We start from the raw sequence: 26,224 nt of genomic DNA, 5'->3' as shown, positions 1-26,224 counted from the left end.
GCCGGGAAGCTGCACCTGGAGGCCGGCCGGGGCGGCGGCCTGCCTGGCTGCGCGCACACCTCCTCCGCCTTCTCCTGGCCTTGCTGCGTGAGGCGGGCCGTCACAGCCGCCACCCCGCTCTCCGCCTCCTGCTGCCGCCACAGCAGCTCCGCGGTGCCCCTGGGCAGCTGGCGGGTGGCTTGGCGGTACTCGGCCCGAGACGCCCCTGCCGCCGCCAGCCGGGCCTCCCAGAGCGCCGCGCCCACCTCGTCCCGCCTCTCCTCAGACGCGCGGGCCGCCCGCCCCATCTCTATCAGCCTGTGGGAGCAGGAGGAGCCGCTGCGGGACAGCGACCGACGCCCGCCCGCCATGACACCGCGCCGCCGCGTCTCCATGGCAACCCGCCCCGCCCGTTACGGCAGAGGCCCCGCCCCGTTGCCTCGGTTACCGGCCGCCCAGCGCGCCGCCCGCCCCGGGACCCCCCGCGCCCGCCTAGAGGAGCGCGCGGCGGCCTGTTCCCATGGAAACCGGACAGCGCCCTCCCGCCACGCGCAACTCCCGCGACGGGCGCGTCACACGCGCGCGCTGACGTGACACGCAGGACCGGCGAGATGTGGCGCCGCCAGCGACCGGTGAGCGCGCGCAGCGGCGGGAGAGGGAGGGAGGGAGGGAGGTGGTGTGTGACAGCGGTGCGTTGCTATGGAAACCGCGGCCCTTCCCACTGCCCCCTGCCAGCGGCGCCGGGAGCCGGGACGCGGGGTTGCCGGGGGCCCGCCCGGGGCTGCCGGCGTCCCGCTGGGCGCAGAGCCGCTCCGAGGCTGGGCGACACCCCCGCCCCCCGGCCCGCGCCTGCTCTCGGCGCCCCGGGAGGGGGCTGCGCTGGGCTACGGCGCCGGGGAGGCCTCCGGGAGCGGCGCGAGACCCTCGAAAGCCGAGCCGGCGGCGGTGGTTCCGTTACTCGCCGCGGCGGGCAGAGGACGCCCCGTCTTGATCGAGTGACAACTGTGGGTGGCTAAAGAGGAAGAAATAAGTATTTCGACGAGTGTTTCTCTTAGTGTTATCGGTGCCGGCTTCGGGAGGAGAGCCGCGGGATCCCGAGGGCCGTGCTCGCCGCCGCCGGCGGGGTACAGGGAGGAGGCGCGGAGACTTTTGCTTGGGGAGAGAAAATTAAGGTAGGGGCGTTTTTTTTCAGGCGTGTTCAGTGTAAGGGTTTAGATTGCAGCTGTTTGACGTGGAGAAAGGGAGAGTGCTTCGGCGTCGAGGGGTATGAAAGTTAAAATAACCGACAGCCCTGCCGGTTTGGAAGAGGGGCGTGAGGGTGCCCGTCTCCAAATGGGGCTCGGTGAAGCTCTGGTGAATGCTTTCAAGGGCACAGCTAGCAGCAACACGCAGAATGTGCTCTGGAGTTCTCCCCAGGCTTAGGTCGAAGCAAAAGCCCTCCGCACCCAAAACCCATTTTCTAAGAATACCACTTGGTCCAGTAAAAGATGTTATTTACGCCCCCGTAGGGGTACAGTTACAGAGTTGTGAAGGGACACTGGCTAACGCGCTGCAGGAGGGTAACGCCGCGGCCTCTTGGAAAGCTGCCCTGGCCTAATGAAATGGGAAAATTGAAAACCCCCTTGGGCAGAAATGAGAATAAATAAATAATGTGTATCTAGAGCCTTGGTATGGGAAGAAGATAAAAACTGCTGATAACACATGTTTGTGAGTTGGTTCTCTTTTTTTCTAGTGTTTAAAGCTCTAGATCTAGAATTTTACGCAAAATGTATGCGTGCAAAGAATATTGTGCCATTAACTTCATGGAAGCGCTGGGAAATTCTACCAATGAATTCAGTTACTCTTTCTATTGTGATTTTTAAACTGTGTACCTTTAAGAAGCTTAATTTTTTGTCAAAACAATCCAAGAAAGCATTTTTTTACTAGATAAAAATAAGTCAAAAAAAAATGCATTAACTTTTTTGCTTCTGAAAAAAGGTAAAAATGTATTTGCCTAGTCAAGAGTGTGAAGTGTAAAAGCTGCTCATCTGTGAAATAGATCTTGTTACCATAAGAGCTGCTCATCTGGAAAATAGATTTTGTTAGTGGTTTAGTGCAGAGAATAGACTTGCCATTCCAAATGATTTTTGGTGTGCTTGAGCAATAAATAACAATTGAATTACATAATTCATCGATTTTGTTTCCTAAAATGTTTGTCTGAATATTTATATATGATAAATATTTCTAATTATTTTCTAATATTTTACTTTATATCCAAATATTTCCCAATAATATTTTAGGAGACAGAAGGGAAATTCTTGTATATTTCAGATAGACTGCTCTTCCCTCCCCTCAGATCAGACAGATTCCTTTTTACAGGGAGATGCTCCTCTTGCTGTGGTTTGGGTTTTGCATTGTCTTTTGTCAAATATTCAAGAATGTGGGTGAGACTTTCTTGTCTTGAAAACTACCAGTGTTTCTGTGTATGGTGAGCTCTTAAGTAAGGTTGTGTCTTGCTGTCTTAAGGTTTCTTCTTATTATTCTGGCATTGTTTTTACCTTTGTTGTTTAAAGAAAGTTTGGTTGGGGTTTTTTGTTGGGTTTAGTTTTTTTCCCTTCCTATTCATGCCTTCAGTCTCGGCAGTCTGTTTGCAGCATCCCAGTATTTTTGGATTGTACAGACTGTGTAGCTGCCAAAGCTTTATATTGGGTGTGCTTCAACTTTTTGGTTTAGTATCTAAAATCTGCCTTACACAGATGATACTTAGATGTGTTTCTCTGTGTTGGGAGATGCATGTTCTACCTTGTGTCACTGGACTCAGGCCAGTGCTGTTGAGGTCAACTGTAATGTTTGTGTAAATGTTTTACTAACTTGTTGAACTCGGTTAACTTTCAACTTCTTGAAATTCGTCCTGTGTAATTATCTGAGCATGTTTCACTGCTTGTATTGAGCAATGATAAACTCAAATTTGAATAAAGCAACTCGACTGATACTTTATGTGTGTCCATGACCTTATAATTTGCCTGATACATAGTCCACTCTTACTAGCTGAAAGCGAAGGTGAAGAAAAGAAGTGCAGGCGCAGTGTCTCTTGTCGCAGCGCTCCGAAGTGGTTTTCATTAGGAATCTGGAGTGGAATAGCTGTTGCTTCCATCCTGCTTCAGGTGTGTGCCTAACGTATTCACGATTGATGTTGATTATTACTGCTCATTTGTAAAGGCAGCAACTAGAGCCCTACTGATGGTGATCTGTGCATTTTTACCTGCTGAACTGCTTGCTTATATTAATGAACTTGTGCTCATATTTCTGTTTTCTCCTCTCTGTTTATTGTTCATTTTATCCATCCAGTTGTATTCTGATAGCAGCTAGAAATTTAAGTTGAGAAGAACTCTTTTGGAAATATTTTTCTTTCTCGGTAACTCATCTCTTGTCTATCTCTACCTTAAATTTTTTCTTCTACTCTTTCTTCTGACCCTCTCTTTCCAGATGCCTTTTCTGTTGCCATTTCTGTTATGCTCTGCCAATGTCCCTCTCTTGTCTCTGATTTCTTACTCTCATCTATTTTTATGCTTCTTGTGGACACTGTTTTGCTAGTGTACTCGATTAAATGGTCTTCACCACTCATTGAAGAGGCTCCGTGTCCTTTTTTAAATTCTTAATTAGGGTAGAAAAAAAAATCCTGAGTTTTTGGGTTGGGGTTTTTTTGTCCTCATGAGGAAAGGAAAGTGGAAAGGAAGTGGAAAGGAAAAAAAGTTATAGGAGAAGTAGAGAATGGAAAGTGTGAAATGGTGGTGGATGTCTGCAAAAGGATAGAGAAGAAAAGCTTAGTGAGGGAGTGTTTCATGGGAGGCTAAGGCTCATCCACTGTTAGATCTGACAAGAAAGTATGTGTTAATGATGGCAGTTGCTCAGATGTTTTCAGATCATTGGAGATTCCCAGGCTTGCTAAGTTCCACGTGTGCTGTTTGTAATAGGACTCTGGAGTTTATTCTTAAGGCAGGTGCTTGGGTTGTATTTGTGATTGTTCAGTAAGCAAAATCCTTACATTGCATGAGAATAACAATACCTCTTCTGATCAGCTGAACAGCTTCTTGGGTTTTCAGTTAGACGTCCTTGCTGTGATCAAGCAAACGTGGGTAATGCCAGCTGCATCTTAGTACAAGTCCATAGCTATGAAGCTGCCAAACAGCTTAGCACAGGATAGGACTTTTGAGCTGTTAGAGGTTAGAACTAAGTTTTTACTCATTTCCACATAAAATGTGAATGCTTTAGACACTACTACAGTTGGAGTCCATCTGTCACAGAGGGTGGCCAGGGCTGTTGCCTGTTTGTGGAATCGTAAAGTCACTTCTTACTCTTCTCAGAGCGTGTTTCTAAGGCAGAGTGGATCAAGAGCTTGTGCTTCTGCCTGCAGCTCTCTGCATTTACTAGGAACAGGAGGATACAAATAAAGGTCACAGAAGGCGGGCAAGGTTACCCTTCTGCAGTGGACTGTGCATTTTGTTTGCCCTGGAGATAGCTGAACACTTGAGTGAGTTAGAGAGACACTCGAGGAATGATCCAATGTGACGTTGTTTACTGAGAATGGGTAAAAGTTAATCTCACTTTGCTGTAACTGGGGACAAAGGTGAAGGATGGAAATAATAAAAGTCGTACAAGGGCTAAATCTGGGATAAAAGGTAGTGGAGAATAAGTGAGTTCTTTGGGCGTGGGAGAAAGGCGTGTGGAAATAGAGGCTGTCAGGTTCACATAGAAAGGAAAGGAGAGATTTTAGGGTTAGGTATGAATAAATGTAGGCTAGAGATAGCAAATAAAGATTTTGAGAGAGTGAACATAGTGGGGCTGAGCAGATCACTAAAAGTCAAATGTAAGGGCTAGAGGCGGGTGAGGGTCCCAAGCAAAGCAGGAACAGGCGTATGAAGTAGAATATTTAGTGCTGTGGGTGGATGGATGTGTTACCAAGTGTCTGGAGAATGATAAGGAGCTGTTTGCACCTTCTGTATGCTGAGTGCTCTGTGTGTATGTCAGTGCAGGCGATAATGCATATGGTGGGGCATCTAGCCACATGCTCTTTTCTGCTCTTAAAATGCAAATAACAGAGATAGCTATATATTCTCCTCCTTTTTACCTGGGCACCTAATGAACCCTATCATTTCTGTGCTCATATCTTTCCTTTATTAGCATTTCCTAGGAAAAATATATGCAAAGAGGTGCATGTCAAGAGAGAGGAGGTGTAGTTATATCTTGATATCCAATATTGCGTCACACAACTTTGGGGCCTTGGCTTATTGAAGCTGTTGTTAGAAGCTGGTAAGCAACCAGAGTGTTCAGGGCAACTCATCTAGGTGCGAGAGTGTGGTGGGGTTTTGCTGAGTTTTTTTGTAATTCTGAAAATGAAAACTGTGTCAGGAGAAAATTATGAAAAAACAAAATGAAGATAGAAAGGAAAACTATGAAAAATAAGAGACAGAGCCCAGGTGTACCTTACAGTTCAGTCCCTCTTGTGCAGCCCAGGCTTTTCTTAGGGACGAGGATGCTGCTTGAAGGATATGCCTTCACTCTCTCTGTGCGCTTATCTCTCCCAGCAGCTGTTCTTAGCCTGAGATGAAATTCTCTTTGTTTGTGACTCTGAATAACACTTTGTGTTCTGCCACAGCATCTCAAGTGTGTAAGTGTTAGGGTAAAGCGGTTCTGCCGTGAGCTTCCCTTTGGTGATGCTTACTTTCAGATAACATCTGGGCTTTCTGGCGGTTCTGGGGGCTCTGAACATTGAGAACCTTCAAGCCAAATCAAAGAAAAAAGTTGTCTAAATAAAGTCAAAACTAGAAATACTGGGAAGCAAACTACTTTAACTCTTCTGCATTTGGGAAATGGAGAAACCTTTACTCTGAAAGAACAATCACTTAGATGTAGTTGTAGCACTAAGTGCAGTAAATCACATCTTTTGGATGAGGTGTTGAAAAGCATCTAAAGGGCAGAATATTTGTGTGCAGACTGATACTTTTACTTTTCTAGAGATTTTTTTTAAGAGGGCTCTTGGTAATTTCTATTCCTGCTTTTTTTTTTCTCTACAGGACCTGCTGCAGCTCTGATTGCTGATCCGTGCTTGACCGCCTCAGGGGGTCCTGACAAGATGGCATCTTCCAGATTTCTCATCCTTCTAGCATTGGCATTTTCCTCTTTGTCCTTTGTTCTTTCCCATTCAAACAGGGAGATGTGGTTTCAGGATTTCTTTCCACCTAACACGTGCCCTATAAATGCCAAAGCCAACACTTTTTATGGCATAATGTTTGACGCAGGAAGCACTGGAACCCGGATTCACATATACACCTTTGTGCAGAACAGCCCAGGTAAGACCCTGTGTCAGTCTGTGCACTTGCAGTATGTTGACTTAGATTTCAACTTCCCAAAAGGGGTTTATTTTTTTCCCAACGCAGCATTCGGGAACAACTGAAGACTTCTATAGTTTGTCCTTTAAACGGTCTTCTGGCAGATGACTGTTGTCCATTTATGGGAGTGTTTTGATGTGAAAATATCTTTTTTTTGTAGATCTTTGGAAACTCAGAGGTTTAATTCTGGGTATACTGGAGAGTTCTGAATTTCCAAAGATTTTCATCTATGCGGCTGTTTTAAGGAATGTCTCATTGAGCTGGAAAGAGGCTTATGCTGTTTTTGTCAAGTTACATGTCATCTTGAATTATATCAAGAAATACTTAGATTTTGTATATGTTTACATGCCACATTTTGTAGCAAATTAAAATCAGTAAATTAAAGAATTAAAAGCACCAAAGGTCTGAGCCGTTTCCAAGAGAACTCCTGGGCACAGATGCACCACACTCCAGTATATCCGCTTCTGGTGTGGCACAGAGGTACCCAGGTTGGCTGCACACCCAGCGGGATTGAAGAGGGTGGATTAGCTTGGGTACAGTGAGCCAGCAAATTTGCAAAGGTTGCTGCTTTGGTGGAACTCGGCTAAAAAGCCCTTCAAGGCCACGCATAGTACCTATGTGGCTTCACATGATTTCAGCCTTAGTTTGGAAGGACTGGTATAGCGTCCATATTATGCAATACTCAGGGATAGCTTCTAGACTCAAGCTGCCCTGGGAGCAATGGTCACACTTGTTTGGCTTTGCAGCTGAATGCTTGAGCCCAGTCACTTCTGTTCTGTCTGTGGGTTGGATGAATCACCTAAGGATAATCAGGAGTTGATTGTGTGTGTCTTAATATGAATTAGTATTTCATAATTAGCATGGGGCAGAAAGAGAAAGAAATTTTATTAAGATTAGGTGTCATACTACATTGCTATAACTCATTGTAGTTCACAAATGCAAAACGAACATAACTTCTAATTATATAACAACATGTTCTTAAATGATTTGTGAACTTGGAGGATACAAGGGTAATGTTCTGTTAAATATGTTCCTGAAGTGAAAGAGCAGTTCTTGTTTTAGGAGAGGAGTATTATTGTTTGCAAGGGGAAATTACAGGGTTGCCGGCAACCTTTTTTAAATTAAAGAAAAAGATTGGAGCTCTTGAGCATTTCATGTAATGTTTCGTTTGTGCAGAAAACCTTCCAGAGTTGGAAGGGGAAATCTTTGAGTCTGTGAAGCCAGGTCTTTCTGCATATGCTGATCAGCCTGAAAAGGTAAGGCTCTGCTTTGTTCCCTGTGAGTTGGTCTTGCTTCTGCTAGTATCAGTTGGACTGTACCAAGCAGTTCAAGTATTACTAATTGTAATTGCAGAGAGTCAAGAAAAAATGTAAAGGTTCTACTGCTGGCTCTCTAAACCTGTTGCTCTACTTTTGTGAGTTAATTTCTACACAGTGAAATGGGAGCTGTTGTTTTACATGTTTCATCAATGGAACAATGGCTTAATTAATTGCTTAAATGCAGTATATAACTAGCCTTTGATAATTTCAAAGACAAAGTGATTTTTTTGCTCTAGCAGCATTGATATTCGATGTTTATTTCCCCTATAGCTACCCCAAATATGAGTAAATATATACTCATATCTCATTTACTAATAATTTTATCAGGTCTTCCTTTTGGTTGAAATTTTCAGTGCTGGTTACAGTTCAAAATGGGCATATTTTGTCTTGATTAGTTTAGAAGTAAGGGGTTAAGACTGTGGGCATTTTCTTTTTTAGGCATGTTACACTGACAAGCAAAAGAGGGTTAATATCTCTGACTCCTAAAAATGTTTACTTTTTCTGTGTGTATAGTCAGATCTACAAAAGTTAATTTTTGTTAATACATTATGGAGAAAGGGAAGAATAAAGATCCACTTCTCAGGTTAAGTCAGGCCTTAATATTTTTCTAAGTGTATTCTCTGCTTCTATCATCAGACTTCCAACAATTTGTTCTGATTCTTTGCTGTTGTCTTTGGAATCATGGCTTGGAAGCCAATGCTCAGTGATATGTGAGACTCACTTCAGTCATGCTCAGTTCAAATATTTGATTACAGTTTTAGCTGAGTAGTAATAGGTACAGGCAGTTACTCTTCTACTGCCTCAGGACTTTTGTTTTGTTTATATATGGAGTTTTTCAAAACACAGTTGGACAGTTCCATTTCCGCAATCAGATGTATTAATGAACATACACATTTATAATTTTAATAAGAAATTGAAGTTAGGTGCCATCCTCTTTATTTTCAAGTGGGGGTGGTTGTGAATTCATGCACAGTACACTTGTTCCATGCTACTCTATTGGATCAGGAGTAACAGAGCAGAGAGCACTAAAATAATCCTGTTGTGATACACAGGGCCAGTCCTGAAGTAAGCAGCCATTTTCTAGATCCCCTGTGCTGACAGAAAGCTCTTTCACAAGCTAAAGTTGGTGCCAGAGAAATGATAGGTTAGATACTCTACCTTGTGTGCTTTAGCAGCCTTGGAGTTGGGGGCTACCATACGGGGAGTTTGGGGTTTCTCAGTTTGCTCAGTTGCATTCAGTGCTACAGGAATTTGACTGAGAAACTTTATTGAAAAGTGAATGGCTTCTGGATTTTTTTAAAAATTTGATAATAGCTCTCATTATTTCTCTAAATTGTTTGTTGGGAAGGAGAGGAGAAGAATTCACCCTGAAAGAAATTTCTAGATATTTCACAGGAGAATGTTTGTTGTTAATGCCAAACTAATCATTAGAGCTGTGTAAATAATTGAGAGCCCAGCAGTGATGCCTGTACCTTGTGTGGTAACCATTCCCCAGCTGGCATTTTAATTACACTGCTTGCTATGGACACACTTGGAATTCTTGTATTGCATTTAGTGAAATCTACAGACATTCCTCCTCACCTTTGCAGCTTCAGTCAGCAATGGTACCATTTAATTTCATCATACTGCAAGATGTCTAGTTTTGTCAGATACTCAGTTCCCTCGCCTCCCTCCATCCTTGCAAATACTTTCCACAAACAATGACATTTCTCTCGCCTGAGATGTATCTGAATACACTCATCCTTCCAATGCAGACATTCTCTCTAAGGTTCTTATGAGATGTCTAGCACAGTTTTTATCCCTGTCTTGGGCGTGGGTGAGGTATCTTCTGCTACTGAATACTGGTCTCACTAGTGTTGAGAGGGAATTGGGAGGCCTATTTTCTCATGACCTGTAGGAGGAAACCATGAGAAAAACATAATCTTTTTCCTTTTAGGGTGCTGAATCCGTCAAAAGATTGCTGGACATGGCCATAGATGCTGTGCCACCTCATCTCTGGAAGAAGACCCCAGTAGTGTTAAAAGCCACAGCTGGCCTGCGCTTGCTGTCAGAGGAGAAAGCTCAAGCTCTGCTTTTAGAGGTAATGTACTAAGATCTTTTGGATGCACTAGTATTGCTCTCCCGGTTTCATCTTTCATTACTCAGTTCTCCATTCTATTTAGCATAAGAGAATTTCAGCTGTGAAAAGTGACTGTAATCCCATGATAGCATGCAACTCACAGACTTTATGGACTTTCTTGTATGGTCCTGAAATCCTCTGTCTTGATATGGATAGAAGTCATGGGGAGAGAGACCTACAATACTTGTTTCTTTCTTTCCTGGGCCTTGAAGGAAGAATTATTTTGTCTGTTCCACACACTTGTCTTGTCTTATACTGCTGTGAAAAAGAAAACTCTCGGTCACCATCAGAGCAGAACAAGACTCTTAAGACCAAGGAATCTAATAATTATTTCTTTCTTCAGGTGAGAGAAGTCTTTGAGGAATCACCATTTCTTGTTCCAGAGGACAGTGTTAGCATCATGGATGGGTCTTATGAAGGTATGTATACCTGAAGGAATAAGGAAAAAGTGAAAGCGAAGAGGAGTGGGGGGAAGGGAGGGAGATATCTTATGGACATGAGAGGGAAAGAGAAATGGTCACTGAACTGAGGGGAAAAAATAAAAAGTTTCTAGCTCTGTTTGAAACAGGTCAACCCTGGTTTGCCTAGGAGGTGTTTGTTACCGTAAATTCGGTCTCAAAAGACCCCCCTAAGACTTAATATGAAGTTTTAGAAGGCAGGCATTCTTTGCTGCAGCACTGGATGCATGGGGGATCATTCCACCTAACATGCATGCCGAAAGACAAAAGCACACTTATTATATACAATAAAAGAAATTAATGTTCATGTAATTTCTGAGAAGTATACACCTATTTTCAAAGGATCTAATGCATATGTTAATACATTGCACAAGCGTACTAAAATTTGGGGAAGGGTCTCTGAGGGGCTTCCATGGGGGTTTTCAGTGGTCTGTGGTGGTCCCTAGTGGTTGTTGAAGAGGTGTCTCCTAGTGTCCTTTCCATGAACTCAGGTTTTTTTCATATAAGGCCTTGTCTTGGCTCATTGCTCTGTCTGTAAAGTTTCTCAGCCTTCTTGTCTTTGACTACCACAGGTGTCTGTTGGTTTCTCTGCCCTCCCCAGAATGTACCCATCACAGTTGCAAAAATTATGTCCTTGGGTGCATTCTTGTCTGAGGCCCCTTGCAGCAATTAGCACCAACTGCTTGCAGGCATCACCTAGCAGGCATCAGTTGATTGCTTCGTCAGCTGTTAAGCTAGAAATGCAGATACACAGTTTTATGATAAGTTAGCTAGATGAAGGTTCACCAAAACCTGCTGAGGTTCCAGAAGAGAACCTTATCTCAGAAATAAGTATGCAGGCTAATCAGCTGAAGCCTGCTCTTGGGAACTGGTGGAGAAAAAAGATGGTGTCCACCTCTGAAAGGCTACATGATGATATATAGCAAGCTAGGAAACTTATGGAAAGTGCCTAGTAAATTCTGCAATATCACTATTAAAAATAACCTATTATGATTAGCTCATCAACTTTGGGGTTAAGGTTGGAAGCATTGTGAATATTAGAGGAAAATGAAGGATGATTGCCAAGTGTTAAAAAATTAAATAACAAAATACATAATAATAAATTTTTAAAAAATATTCTGATTGGAAAAATGCAGCTAGTGAAGTAGCAAACGAAGTAACGTAAAATACAAGAAAAGGTGAAATATGTTGTGAGTTTGGAGTGACTGCTGGTTTTGCAGTACAGAATAGACCACTGTAATATTTTTAATACATATCCGGACATACTACCTTGGAGAATAGGCGGGTAATAATCCTGTATGGATGCCTGGTAAGAGCCATCTGTGATGTTACGTTCAGTTCTGAACACTTTGTTATGGCAGATATATTGCTAGTTTGGAAGGTGAATTACCATGACGCTTAAACAACTAATAAGTGGACGAAGATTAAAGAGCAAAATCTGTCCATATGGGCCAAGAGAAAAAGAGAAGTAACATACAAGTATTCGATGAAGTACAGTGCAGTGCATAGTATGTCACTAGGATTAATGGGTGAATTGTATACTAGGGAGAAGTGTTGTATTGACAGGCAGCAGGACCAATGAGGTATAATAGAGCACAGTGTAGCCTGCCAAGGTTTATTTAAAAATCTCGCCTCTTCTACTGTCACATGTTTGCCTGTGTTTGGGTGAGAATCATGCCAGCGTCAAGCAAGCTGCTAGAGTCAGAGGAGTTGTTTGTGTTTTACTGGCTGCTGCTGTGTCTGTAGCATAATTACAGAAACCACAAGATTAAAACACAGAGTGGTGTGTATGCAATTTTAGATTAGGAATTGAAATGCTGGGGGGCAGGGGGGAAGCGTCCAAGGAGACTTGTGCTTTGTGTCAGCTCATTACTTCTTTGTATGTTGTTTGGATAACAGACGTGATCTGTGCATGGATATTACAAAGGTTCTACCTATCCCAGTTTATGAGATTTTAATGCATCAGTAATGGATCATATCACTTAATTATAAGTTTGAATTAATCTCTGAAGTATGGGGTGGTTACATTAAGTTAGTAATGATTTCCAGGTAAATAAATAACATGTGGAGGGGTGGTAAGAGTGGGCAGGAGGTTGTGGGATTATTCAGTGGTGACTTTTTTCTTTTCCTTTTTCACTCTTTGCAGGAATTTTAGCCTGGATCACTGTGAACTTTTTGACAGGTAGTTAATCCTGTATACTCTCTCTCTGAATATGAACTTGAGTCTCTTCCTCAGAGGTGATCACCCTAAGTTCCTCTGCCTTGGTTGCCATGTCCTGCTTTTCCTCCCCGCTGCGGGACCAGTGCTAAAGCAGTGGATTGTCTTGGGCAGACTGTGTTCCAGAGGGTGAGACACACGTGTAGTAAGAAGGAGGCATCTTAATCCAGAAGGTGCCAGGATTTACTCAGGACTGGGAGGCACTGGCAAGCTGGCTTCTGTAACATATGTAGGGGCATGGTACTGCTGATCTGTTAGAAGGTGGGAAATAAGGTTTTGCAATATTCTTCGTCCCGGTGTGAACTATGCAGCTGAAATGATGTAACATGGAATGCACTGGTGCTTTAGCCCTGCTGCCTCTAAGAAGTTCTGGGAATGCAATCTAGTGAAGAGAAAAGGAAATCAGTACTCTAGTAGATACATGAGCAAGCAAACCAGCTGCTCTGGGTGAAGAGAAATTATAATAGCTGGTTCTGCTCTTACTGTCCTTCCTCTCCTACTTGACCATCTGTATGGTGCTAACAGAATTTATGTACTCTCCCTGACAGTCTTCTGCAGGAGATAACTTTGTCTCTTGCTGGATGCCTAGAGATTTATCTGCTTTTGTCTCTTTGGAGGTGAAGTTGGAATCAAGGAAGAAAGTCCTGTGAATCTTTTCATAATATGTTCTGTTTGCCTACCTTTTCTCTGTGATGTTTTCTGTCTTTGAAGGCCAGCTTAGCCCTCCTGTATTGCTCTGATAATGTGATAACTGGGTGGCTGCCTGAACATGCATGCAATATTTTGCACTTGGGGCTATTCTGAGCGTGATGTTGTTTGCAGGGCAGCTGTCTGGCCAGAACCAGCATACTGTTGGCACTCTGGACTTGGGAGGAGCCTCAACCCAAATCACATTCCTGCCACGGTTTGAGGTGAGGACTGGTTAAAAGTGTGTGGGTTGGGACTGCAGGGCCAGTGGAGAGACCTGAGCACTGCTGTGCTCTCTGACACCATTTTGTCTGCACTGGCACAAGCAGAACATCAGTGGTATACAGATCATCTGTATGTCTGTTCCCTTTGACATCAGCATTTGGCTGATAGGCACTTGCAAACAAAGGAGCCTGGATAACAAGGAAGAAAAAAGAAAGAAAGCAAATGGGTAAAAACAAAGAGAAACAGCTTTTGTTTTCTAGACCCAGGCTGGGAGAGCCTCATTAATGCAGAATTATTTTGTATTCAATAAATGTACAACATTTCCAGGGTGTATTCTTGCATATTACAAGAAATTTAGGGTTTGCTCTGAGTTACCTTTTTTCTTTTTTTTTTTTTTTCCATTCCAGTCTGATAGCAGATCCTCACTAAATTTTGGAGAGGGGTGTCTCATGGGGCAAACGTCTTTTATAATAGCATAGCCAATCCCTCTTCGTTTTCTTACTAATTTCATTTTCTTTGAGAATTCCCCTCTCTGCCCCTCAGTCTATCTCTGCTGGATTCGTCAGGAATTCTGTAGCTCTTTAGAAACAGTTTAAACTGGGACCCAAATCTATAGTTTGCATGGGAAAATTAGTATGGGTATTGGAAGGGCAGTGTAGCATTCTTCACCTTGATATTGTGAAGTTGGTTTTGTCCCCCTTTCTGAAAGAGTCCTTTGTTTAACATTATTTTTTGTTTACAGAAATTGAGATTCTCAGGGGGTGTTTGGCACATGGTTTTCATATCAGGATATTTTAATTCTGCAACGATGGGTCATGTTGAAACATGACGTGCAACCTTATCCTGTTCAGCAAAGCCTCAAGTACTCTGGGCTTGCCCTCTGTTTTGTGTTGATAACACCTGCTGAAGTGGGCACTGGACCAACAGGAAAGGGTGTTGAATGTCAGGGTTTTGGAGCATAAATAGAACTGTGAAGTAGGCTGAACTGCAGCTCAGGATTCAAATGTCTCCTTAGAGCCTTGCAGGAAGAGACCTCGGGGGTTTGCTACTGACCAGGACCGATGGTGTGAATTAGCAGGGCAGTGTGGAAGTTAAGGTTCACGTTGCCTGCTTGTATGCTATGTCTGCTTCTCACCTGTATTGTCAAGTTCATACAAAACAGCACATTCGTAGCTGAGTATGTTTCTGAAGAGTTTTCCCCATCTGATGGTATTAGCAGGGATTTCCCTCTGATTGGCAGAGGGGGTTTTTCCATTCCTGCAATCTGAGGCAGTCACATATTTGCTCTTGTATTCATTTTAAACAAAATGCTGTAATCATAAGAGATTTGTTGATGAAGTCTAGATTACAAGCACATAGAGGACATATAATGGTAACTGCATGGACCTGTTTTTAAATTAGTGTTATGCTTTTCATAGTATTGCCAAAGTTATAAGCAACTGAAAAGCAGAGTCATTATGAAATTGTCTGTCTGGTGCCTGCCTCATTGGGGAGGGATGTGAGGATTTCTACATTTTTGTGAAAGTAAGGCATGAAAAAAGCCAGTTGTTTTCTCCAATTTTTTTTTTTTTTTTCAGGATCTCTCCTTTTTAAAAGTTTTTGTCATATAAGGTTTAGGAGCAGAACTCAAAATGTGGCAGGATCTGGGAGTGTTGGGTCAGGGATGTGACTGCCTTTCCAATGAAAATCTACCTGATGTCCAAAACAGATTTCAATTTGTACTTTTTCAGGAGAAGCTCAAGCTGAACACTGCCTTTCAGCTTTGAGCAGGCTTCTGTCTAGGACTTCACAATTCCAGATCTGTTTGGTGGTTTTTTGCTGTGTCTGGTTATTTGAATGGTAACTACAGGGACTCTGCAGCTTCAGTCCTCTCTGAGATTCTGCTCCTTGGCCCAGAGTAACACTGTCTGATATGAATGCACAGGGCCAAGACGGGATGGGAGAATGAGGTTACTAACAGAGGAAAGACAGAAACTGGGACTGAGATCTCAGGGACTGGGAACAAATGAACAGTAAATGAGCCCTAAAGTGGTTCAGATTTACAAGAATATGGGATTTAGTCTGTCAAGAAGGTAGGGACTGAGTACCAGTGGGGCAGAGGTACACACAGAGGCAAGACTATGAAAGGAGGGAAACTGGAGGTGATGAGACAAGAGGTTATTTCAGAGGTGTCCTGGAAAGCACTTAAACCAGAAGGTAAAGCAGCCCTAAGACTGGGAGTGAGTGCTCACAGTGTTTGCTTGAGTATTAGCATGACATTCAACATGGTGAAAACGTGGCCTGTACTTTACTTTGCATTTTTAATTCCCCTGAGTTCCTGAACTGAGATATCTAGTCTGACTTGCAAAAGTTCATAGCGCTTCTAGTGCAGCTGATTTCAATGGGGTCTCTGTATAGACTAGCACGTAAGTACTCTGAAAAATTCAGGTATCCTGAATTAGAAAGTATTTTCGTCCTGATCTGTTGTGCTTCCCTAATATACATTGAAGTTACACAAAGATGCATATACATAAACTCAGTGTTAAAAGCTGCAGATATTATAGCAATGGGCACCACTGGAAAACTGTTTTTTGTTTTCAAAGCAGATCAGATGAGTGTGCAGTAAACCCTATGGGTATATCTGTGATATTACATCAAAGTTGGTTATTCTTTATTGCATAATAGAAACTAAAAGATTTCTTCTTTTACTTAACTTTTAGGAAACTTTGAAGGAAACCCCTGGGGATTTTCTTACCTCATTTGAAATGTTTAATAGCACCTACAAGCTCTATACCCACAGGTGAGGAGCAAAAAGGCTGCTGTCTCTGCTGGGGAAATCAGTCTTTCTGCAGCCCCCGAGCTAACCACAAATGGCCATGTCATCCTGTTACCAGCTGTTGGGACCATGACTTTTTTACTAGTTTTTCTGTCTGCTTAAAACATTAGTTGAACAGGACATTAGTTGAGTTGAAACGTTCCAGGATCATGGTTAATATCACTGCAAGGGAATATTAGTCAGTCTGTCAAATGAAAAGGAAGCATTATGAGTCACTATATTTAAGAAGAATTCTTAGTGTTGGATTCAAGCCAAATATTCTGGACCAAGCAGAAAGGTGGATATCATGCCAGCAGTCAGAACTAAACCTGGTCAGAGATTTGAAAAGAAGACCTTCCTGAGACTTTTTCCTTCTTAGTTCGAAATGGCACATCTCATTAGCAACTGGACGAAAAGTAAAACCTAGACTGATGTAAACCAAAGAGAGACAACCACAGGCAGCTGATACAGACCATGGAGCACAACAGATTCTTGAAGCAATTGGAGGGGATACTTAGCCTGGAATAATACAATTGCGCTTACTACGTTAAGCTGACAAGTTTCTGAGATGGCTGCGGTGAAATCCAGAGAGTTCACCTGCATGACTTACAGTCCAGTGAGCACTTGACTTCGTATAATAGAGAGTTGGTCTCGGTCAGTTAAATCAGTTACTAATGGGATGAAGATTATCATCTCAGTCAGTTACAGAATATGCTTACCTGACAGCAAAGCTGGTTTAATAGTCCTCTCCTATTGCTTACATTTACTGATGTAACTGATTGCTGTATTCACCAATACAGTCCATTAGACCACTTTAAATAATTGGGCTTGAAAAGAATTTCCTAAAAAATGAGGGAGCTGGAGGTTAGTTTAACTCTGATTATTCTGTAAATGTTTGTATTGACATGACTAAAGGGATAAGTAGCCAAACGCAGAGGTGGGAATGAAAGACCAACAGGTTTTTAATCTAGCTGAGTTGCTGAAGCCAGCAACGTGTAATGACGTTCTCATAAACATTGTTGACATCCTGGCTTGTAATGAGTATAGCGGTAATTTGTGGAGTCAGAGGTGCATTTCACACAAAGGCACAGCTCCCATTTAGTGGGAGGTTCTGCAGTTCTCCTATTAGTTCTGCCCTAAGAGCACATGGTCTATATGTGTGTGACATAAGAATGGCCATCCTGTTCCCCATGCACTCCTCACAGACCCTTCTTTCTCCCTCGTTTTTTAAGACTGCATTTTTGCTTTTCATAAATGTTTTGTAGAAATGTCACATCAGCTCTGTTTCAGATTTACCCATTTTACAGCTCTTTGTAATTCTTGGGTTTGTGTCACTTTTTTGGTACTTGGAATTGTTCTGGCAAAGGGAACTCTCTGTTTTATAGAGGGGAGACTTGTGGGAAGCAGAGGAAGGAAATTTGGTTTGGGTGTTCCAGGATTTAGGAAGAGGCTATGGGTGAAGCATACTAGATGTGCAAGAATTAAAACTGTAATGTCTGTCTTTGTTGTTTGCAGCTATTTGGGGTTTGGACTAAAAGCTGCCAGACTAGCAACGCTTGGAGCTTTGAATATGGAAGGTATGTTCATATGATAAAACATCCAGGATTTCTGAAGAGATGGTCTTCTGTCAGCAGCCCATTTCCCATGTCTTCACTTCTGTATCTCATGCTTTTCTATGTTTTCACTGGTATAGATCTCTCTGGAAACAGGCTACCACTTGTTAAGGAGTTGTCTTTTGAGACAGCTGCTTTTCCCTATTTCTAGGTCCAGCCATCAGTGAGACTGAGTGCAAATTCCAGAAATGCACACATGGGAACATACAAACACCATATAGACATGGCCAGCTATAAACTCACAGCTTTACAAGCGTCCACAGAAACACAAACAGCACAAATAGATTCTTTTCCTAAGGATTGTTGCTTAGGCCAAACCCGCTTTATAGGTCTCTCTGGTATCTGCCTGGCCCACTGTGTTTCCCCAGACCTCCTGTTGCATTCACTGACTAGTCTAGCTTGAAGTCCTCAAGCATATCACACACAGTCTCACTCACTGACCTGAATGTATACTCACATTCCTGAGTCTTTCCAGTCTCTGACCCAGACCTTAAGTCCTTTCAGTCTTCATGCCCAGACCCTGGGCCTTTTGTCCAGTGTCTGGCCAGGACCTGAGGTCTTTCCACCTTCTGGATTCTTACTTGCCAGCTAGATGGACTTGTATTAATTACTAGAATGTACTCAAATCCAAAATAGTTGGGAATAGGTCTTAGGAAGAAGGTAGAACAGACTGCAGTGATTGGTCACAAGGCTCGGCCAGAAAAGCATACTGACCAGCTCCCTTCTTGTGATCTCCTCCTTTTATCATCCCCTCCATTTTCCCACATTTGTGCTTCCCTGATCCCTTGATTCCCCCTTTCCCTGCCTTTGTGCCTTCCCCAAAACATCCCATAGTAAATTCTGCAGTCCCACAATCCCCCCCAACCATTCTGTAAGAAACTTGCTTTTCCTGTGAGACTTGTGCTGGCCACAATAATCACATTTTCTTCTTATCAGTTGCAGTATTTCTGGTTAAAGCCTTCAAGCGTACATTCAGTGGATCCTGTAGTGGCCATTGATCAGTGTCTTAGGAGTTTTTGTCTTCATTGCTCAGTTGCTTTGTTTCTTGATTATCTGCTGTTTGTTAGGGTTTGTGTATCTGTGTGTTTAATTTATTACCTGTCTTGGTTTTTGTATTCTGTGGTGAACAGCCATTATCCAGATATGCCTTGTACCATTTATCTCTCATTAACAAGTGACAAGCCCAGCTGCTCTGCGGCTTGCAGGACAAAATGGATACAACTTTTCCAGACTGAGACTGGTCCTTAATTCATAATCAGTTTGTGCAGCATCCATCAATTCCAATTTCCATATTTTTGCATAAAGACCTTAATGAAGATCTTTCAGCCTTTTCTGATTCTGCATATTGATCGGTAACTATGTTAAATTTTACCCTTTGTGACTCTTCCCTCTGGTTTCATTCCAGCTGTGGATGGACAAATGTTCCGCAGTTCTTGTTTGCCAAAGCAGCTTGAGGCAGAGTGGCACTTCGGGGGAGTGAAATACCGGTATGGTGGCAACAAAGAAGGTAAACTAAGGGGACTTGTTCCTTTTTGTAAGATAAGTCTTGTCTCCAGAATTTGAGCTTTTTCTTGGCAAATACTCCATCAGCTACCTTGGGTTATGAAGGATACCTGTCCAGTCATAGATGTGGATTTTTGACAGAGCCAAAGAAAAATCTGAAGCTGTAAGAATAGCTGGCCTGTGCTCTCCGTACTCTGGCTGTGATCTCTTACTACAAATGCTACCTTTATAGGAAATGTCAAGAGTTATTTATGCAAATAAGAGAGCTTTTTCTGAGGCTCTGAGCTAAATGCAAAATCTCTGGCTATGTTAGGGTACAATAACTGGTAGGCCAAAGTGTATCTCACTTGTGGAACTATTTCTTAAGATACCCTCTGTGTGCAGCATTAGGGCTGAAGCTGCTGCCATCAGTAACTAGAACAGACCCCTTTGGTGACTGATGTTGCTTTGCTTTACAGTGGGGAACACGAGAGCCGAATTGTAGATTTGGTGTGTGTGGAGTAGATCCATAGAATTACAGTGTGATGGGCAGGGAAAGTAAGGTTTTATCTAGCGGGTTGTATCAAATGTAAATGAGGTTCTGTGGACCACAGAACATAACAATGGGAGTTTTGCCTGACGTGGAGGAAGCTTTTCACGCACCTACACTAGTTTGCACAGCACACCTTTCAGATATTGCTATGATCTGCTCTAACTAGTTCCACCTGATGATGGTGATTTAGAGCACTTGCCTGCATGCAGGTGCTGTGCTGGATTATGGAAGCTCTTCTCACCTCTTCTGATGCTTTAATCTCTGCTTCTTCCCTTTTTCATCCTGTTGCCACGGATTCTTCCATCTCCTGCAGATGCCTCTTTGGCTCACCCCATCTGTGTTTGTCCTGACAGGAGAAACAGGATTCAAGCCTTGCTACTTGGAAGTACTCAAGGTTGTCAAAGGGAAACTGCACCAACCAGATGAGATTCGTGGAAGTTCCTTCTATGCTTTCTCCTATTACTATGATCGAGCAGTTGACACCAACCTAATTGGTAAATTGGTTTGGGATAATCTACTACATGTCAGCATGTCAGCCAGAAGGTAGACAGAGGAACTCTGGAGGCTGGAGCCATGGGGAGCAGGGAAAGGGAATGCTGTTGAGAAAAAGGAAGTACACAGAGTGCCTCCAGGGAATGAACATGTATCCGGCAGTGCAGTTTGATGCTCAGAGTTCAGCAGATGAGACTTGTGCTCTGAGCTCCAGTTACACTTGCAGCTCTGTCTTCTGTTACCAACACAGATCTCACTCCTAGCCCAGCATCAGAGTTGCACTATAGGGTCAGCTTAGATATAGAACTCAAGTGCATTCAGGTCTATCATGTTGTTTTCTCACCTCTTCCTTTTCAGATTATGAACAGGGAGGTGTTTTGGAAGTGAGAGATTTTGAAAGAAAAGCCAAAGAAGGTAATTGTCATGAGACCTGGGGAACTGGTGTGGGTGAGAAATAACAAAAATATGGATGTATAGGCAGTATGTAATGTGAGTTTGACGTAACCAAAAAAAGAAAGTTTATTTAGTCTTTACTTTATACCTTCCATGTCATGTTACTTACCTTTTATTAGCCAACACCTGTAACTGTTGCTGAAGAAAGTACTGATAGAGCAGTGAGGGGAAACAAAGTGTTAGTGGCTTTGCAGTTCTGTTCTGGAGAGGAGGGAGATAGTTCATAAATGTCAGCAGAGAAGAAAGTGAATGTACTGTATCAAGAGCTCCTTCTGTCAAACTGCAACTCTCTGAGTTTAGGAGAGCACTGACTTGTAAGTCTGTCACCTTAAATCCTTCTTAATTTCTAACAAAATGGAGGGAGAGAGTAGCTTCTTCTGCATTCCTTTTCCTCCGCCGATTTTTTTCCTGAATGCTTGTTCTAGTTTTTTACCTCCCCCTGTGAAAAAAGAGCTCCCACCTTGCCATGCCACTGATGGCCAAGAGCAAGACATAACCTTTGAACCATGATCATCCTCATGATGTTTAGTAGACTGTATTTTTCACAAGAAGATGCTTAATTATTTAGTTCAGGACTGACTTTTTTCTAAAATAGGATCCAAAGTCTAATGATTTTTCAATTAAATTTAATTTCCCTAGAAACTCAGATGGTTTTGAACAGGGGGATTAGGCTCTAAAGTTTGAGTGTGGGTTGGCTGGGTTTTTTTCCCCTGGATACTGAGAGCTTATTTCCAAAGATGCAGCTAAGATGTTATCTAACACCATCAAACCATTTATTCAGCTTCAGAGCACCAAGAGATCAATTCTGTGATCCTGAGTTAATGCTCCTCTCTCTCATTTCAGTAAGAGGATGCTGCCTATCAGTTTCTAAAAAGAAGTGAACTCTGCTCTTGATGCTTGTAGAACAGGCCAGTAACAGTAGATCTAGAAGAAGACACGTAGTTTAAATCCATTTTCCAGTCACTGTCACCTATACGGTGGAATCTTGACTTATCTGCAGTGAGGGAGTGGTTGGTTGGGCAATGGCCTCTTCCATGTCCTTGGACATGTGAGGTTGGAAAAAAATAAAAGAAGCTGCCATCCTAGAAGGTGGAGTCCATTACTGGAGCCATCCTTGAAGACTAGACAAGGAAAACAAATGATGCTGTGTTCTTGAAAGACTTAAGTAATCTGCCAACCCCCAGACAGTTATCAATTGAACAGAGATTCAGACTTCAAAAGAGCTATGTGGATTATGTTGCTGTAATAAAAGATGTACTTACAACAGACTTAAGAGAAACTGGAAGTACTGTACAGTTTATTCTCCAACATGACAGAACAGCTGTGTAGCATGTACCATGTGTTACATGTACCCATTGATAGACGTGGGTGGTTTGCTTTAGTGGGCTCAGGCTTCAGGTCAGTTCAAATGTACAATGTGGATAAAAGCTCTTATTTTGCTGAAATACCTTTTTTTTTTTTTTTTTTTTCCCCCCTTCTCTAGTCTGTGATAACATGGAAAGGTACAACTCAGCCAGTCCTTTCCTCTGCATGGATCTCACTTACATCACTGCTTTACTAAAGGAAGGTTTTGGATTTAGGGACAACACACTCTTACAGGTGAGAAAAACAGTTAAATCCAAAGCCAGCTTTCCAATTTCTATATCCATCAACATGCATTAGTTCATTTTTCTGGCTAATTATCTACTGAGTCTTTACAGGGCTGTTACATGTAGTTGCTGTCATCTGCAACATAGGAATCTAGGGAACTGTTGGGAACAACTTCTTTTTCATCCTTTATAGTTAACAAAGAAAGTGAACAACATAGAGACAAGCTGGACTTTGGGTGCTACCTTTCACCTGCTGCAGTCTCTGGGGATAACCTATTGAGCTGTGACATTCCTGTGGACTTCAGCATTTCTGAAAGGCTGAGAAAGCAAATTGAAATCTCCCAGGTACGTTGTTCAGCTGGAGTTGGTCACAGAGCAGAACATGGACCAAAGCTACAGAAGAGATCTTCACGCCGGATTGGCATCGTGCATAATGAGAGTTACCACAGTATGATTTAAATTGTGATTGCCACAAATGATCCAGAAGCTGCCTTCTGAAAGTCACAAGGCCTAAACTCCAGCAGAGTATCTGCAAGAGGCTCAAAGCCAGCTTTCACCAGCACGTTTCGTATAGCATCCCATGGCTAGAAGCACAGAGTACCTGGCCTGTGGTGGCAGACTACAGACATGTGACTTCCCCTCCCCCTTTTATTTTAAACCTACATAACTTAAGTTTGCTTATGAGATGTTAAATACAGAAATTAAAGATGGCATCAACAGTCATTCCGAAAAAAGTGAACAACTGTGGATGCTGCCAGCCTCAGTATTCCAAGTACTCGGCTGTTAGTGTAGCTAATACATTACAAGAAGACTCCAGTCTTTCAAGAAGGAGCCTGCTATAAGCACACTTTGGGCATGGTTTTGGGAAAGGTGTTGGCTAAGACATAGGTTGTAACTTACCAAGCATTTCTTTAGGCAGCAGTCATTTCCTAACCAGAATGTCTGCCTGACCATTTGAGTTCCTTTTTGCTGCCCTTTACAAGTCTGTGCAGCTATACCGTACATCTGGCTGCCAGACCTGATAACTTGATTCGTTTAGCATGTAGTCATAACACGTGGTTGTGCTGGCACAGCTAGGCAGCAATGCCAGCTATTTCAAGGAAATGCTTGTCGTGTTGCACCCATGAGGACTTAAGGGTGCAGTCAGATGAAATGGCTGATCTGAAAGCTCACTTTACCATGAGAGGCAGTTTTGTTTCTCTGCTCTCAGCAAGGTGCTCCCACAGCCATCTTTCCTCTGATGCTCGTGCTCCTCTGGTTCTTTGGCGAACTGATTCACAACACCAAACTTGAGTTAAATCAACTCACCAAAGAGTCAAGTCTAGTGCTAGCACAAGGGAAATAGACACTGCACATCCTGGGAGACCCACTGGCCCAGCAAGCTGGTAGAATACAGCCCATTTTGTCAGAGTGAGCTCTAGGGTGTGGTTTCCCATCTGAAAGTTTGGGCTTATTGCTTCCTATGCTCTCCTTAGGAACCTCTTCTGAATGCAGCATAGTGATGAAACAAGTTGTTTTTTCAGTTAACAGACAAAAATAGGGAGAGTGGAATTAGGGAGAACAAGAGCAGAAGTAGCTTTGCTTTCTTATCCCTTGTTTGGTTATCCCTTGTCCATTTTAAATTGTTTTAAACTTCATTTCTCTTCAATTTAATATAGTGAACTTGGACCCATAAAGTGGTGTATGCACCCCTGCATTGCTCTGGAATTATTTTTAATATATACAGTCAGTCTTTAGGAACAGTGCATCCAGTGAAGGGGTGTCAGCTGTTTAGGAAGCCCAAGACTTCTCTCAGGATAGCATGAAGCTAAACTGTTACTCAAATCAAGTGAATCTTGCCATCTCTTTCACACCAAACACATAGAAGCAATGAAAGATCAATATTTTAAATAAAACGTCTTGTCACACAGGCTAGAAAGCTGGGCTGTAGGATCCTGATTTTCTCATCTAATTGGCTGTAGAGAACATCAAGATTGCTTGAATACCTTGAGGCTCCAAGTGTGGACTTTGCATTGTCCTTAGTAGAAACAGCTGTAGCGACAACTTACTCCACCCCATGAAATAGTTGGCAGCTAGCTCCAAAAATAATATTTTGTACTCACCATGGAATGTGTAAGGTAAAAATGAATTTACTCCAGTTGTAAGAACAGAGAGGTATTCCTCACATGACTAAGGGAAGCTTTTACCCACAGATCTCCTGTGATGAACTTTCCTATCAGGCATTTGCAGCTACCTGTTTGCTATAACACACCTTTCCCACTTCTGTAAAACCAAAGACTACCCTCACACTACCTTCTCTGCAAACTGGGTTTGAAAATAATTGGTACTTCCTAGCAAGGGGAGGAAGTAGCACACTCATGCCCTCACTAATCTTGGCAAGCAGTTGGAGACTCTGAAATTTGCCTTACTGTGAACATTAGTCCACTTCCTCTAGTTAGCGCTGCAAGTTTGACTGTGGCCAATTAAGCTACCCCCTTTTCGTATCTCAGGTTTTATGGCACTAGGGTGCAAGGTGTGCTTTGGATTGAACAAGCTCAGTCAGCACCAGGAGTCCAAGGGCTGGGGATGGAGCTACCTGTACTTGTCCCACCACTGCCACCTTGCTGCAAATTCAGGCTGTTTCTTTGAAATATGAAATGCTTATCCTACCTGTACTTCTTACCAGAATCTGGTTTGAGATCCATGTTGGGAAATTCCTCAGTGTCACACCAAACTTGTGTTCCTTCTTCACTAGGAGCTTCTGTTTGAACATGAAGAAAGTTGTGGCCTCTTCTCAACCACAAACATTTCTTATTCCCCTTCCTAGTGTTTGGCAAAATTTAGTATGTGGTCTGGTCTGCACAGCAAGGTGACTGCACATGCATTCATTTTGTCTTTAGTGAACTTTGTATTCACTTTAGTACAGAGAACACCAAGTAGGACGCAGTGGTTACTAGCCAGGCTGCATTACTCCTGAGAACTAGCTAATTTAGTAATCCAAAAGTCTTCTTTCAGTCTGAGCCAGTGCTGTGACAAGCACTTCCTAGATCTTGGGGCTAAGAGCTGTAAACAGTGAGGCTGTACTTGAAATGTTAACATGTAAGAAACAAGCAGCAGCAGCGTATCTGCCAACTGAACAGACACTAGCCCTGAGGAGTACTTAAGGGTTTGGTTTTGTCTGAAGGGAGGATGGTCTAGAACAAGACAGGTACCATGCAGAGGGAGTTTATTTTCTGTGTTCTTTGCCTCAGACTCTGGAACTACAAATGCTAGGTGGGAGCATCTGCTTCCCAGCACCAAAGCTGCATTGAATCTGAATGCTCAGGGCCTTCCTTTGTCAGTGGTACAATTCATTAACTGAAGCAAAACTGCTGCTGTCTCTCAGGGGCCTGATCCTGCAGTCACGAGAGAAACAAAAATTCAGCTCAAAGGTTTCTTTTACAAGAAGTTGCAGAATTGAGCCCCTGCTGTTTACATCTGAACTACTTAAGGTGGGTGGGGGATCTAGAGAAGCCAGTCAAGTCCTCACACTCACCCTAGTGCAATGAGATTATTTATTAGCTTAACTAGACTAAGCAGCCTTTTAAGAGAAGAGTTCTACTTGCAGCCCTGATTTTTATCTTCTCCTGTAATGTCTTTTAGCCAGTCACTAACTAGAACTGCCTAATATGAGTGACTGAAGAAGCACAAGTAATGGCTTTCAGTTCAAAACTTCATTTCGTTCTTTCTGATGTTAGTTCCTAATACTGGACAACCATATGTGTAAATCTTGCTCATGGGCAACACTCACTTAATTCTGTGAGTGTCAAATGTCTAATGCAGGAGGCTGGTGTTTGGAACCTGAAGACAGAATATCCTGAATACCTATTTTAGTAATTAAAGCATTTTTAACAATA

The 26,224-nt window shown here is 42.7% G+C and overlaps 2 protein-coding genes across 6 annotated transcripts in view; one reads left to right on the top strand and one right to left on the bottom strand.

Annotated features, from left to right (window-relative positions):
• BBOF1 (basal body orientation factor 1) overlaps positions 1-517 on the bottom strand; it is a 6,701-nt gene extending 6,184 nt beyond the window's left edge. The window contains exon 1 of the mRNA XM_074824712.1: positions 60-517. Within this exon, the coding sequence (XP_074680813.1) occupies positions 60-374 (315 nt within the window). The 5' untranslated portion in view covers positions 375-517. The remainder of the gene's footprint in view (positions 1-59) is intronic.
• On the top strand, positions 510-26,224 carry ENTPD5 (ectonucleoside triphosphate diphosphohydrolase 5 (inactive)). 5 transcript variants are annotated; one of them, XM_074824707.1, is made up of 15 exons: positions 511-611; positions 3,007-3,122; positions 6,033-6,308; positions 7,524-7,603; positions 9,603-9,746; positions 10,129-10,204; positions 12,390-12,425; positions 13,284-13,372; positions 16,073-16,152; positions 17,683-17,744; positions 19,186-19,287; positions 20,169-20,309; positions 20,665-20,721; positions 22,244-22,359; positions 22,543-26,224. In XM_074824707.1, the coding sequence occupies exons 3-15, from the start codon at positions 6,092-6,094 to the stop codon at positions 22,627-22,629; spliced, it is 1,287 nt and encodes a 428-aa protein (XP_074680808.1). In that variant the 5' UTR covers positions 511-611; positions 3,007-3,122; positions 6,033-6,091; the 3' UTR covers positions 22,630-26,224. The 5 variants fall into 5 exon arrangements, with proteins under 5 accessions (XP_074680812.1, XP_074680808.1, XP_074680810.1 ...); XM_074824709.1 differs by lacking the exon at positions 511-611 and adding an exon at positions 711-983; XM_074824706.1 differs by lacking the exon at positions 511-611 and adding an exon at positions 711-1,151.

Source organism: Strix aluco, chromosome 4 (genome assembly GCF_031877795.1).
Source record: "Strix aluco isolate bStrAlu1 chromosome 4, bStrAlu1.hap1, whole genome shotgun sequence".
In the NCBI taxonomy this organism is placed as follows: domain Eukaryota; kingdom Metazoa; phylum Chordata; class Aves; order Strigiformes; family Strigidae; genus Strix; species Strix aluco.
This window is presented reverse-complemented; position numbering and strand designations above follow the sequence as displayed.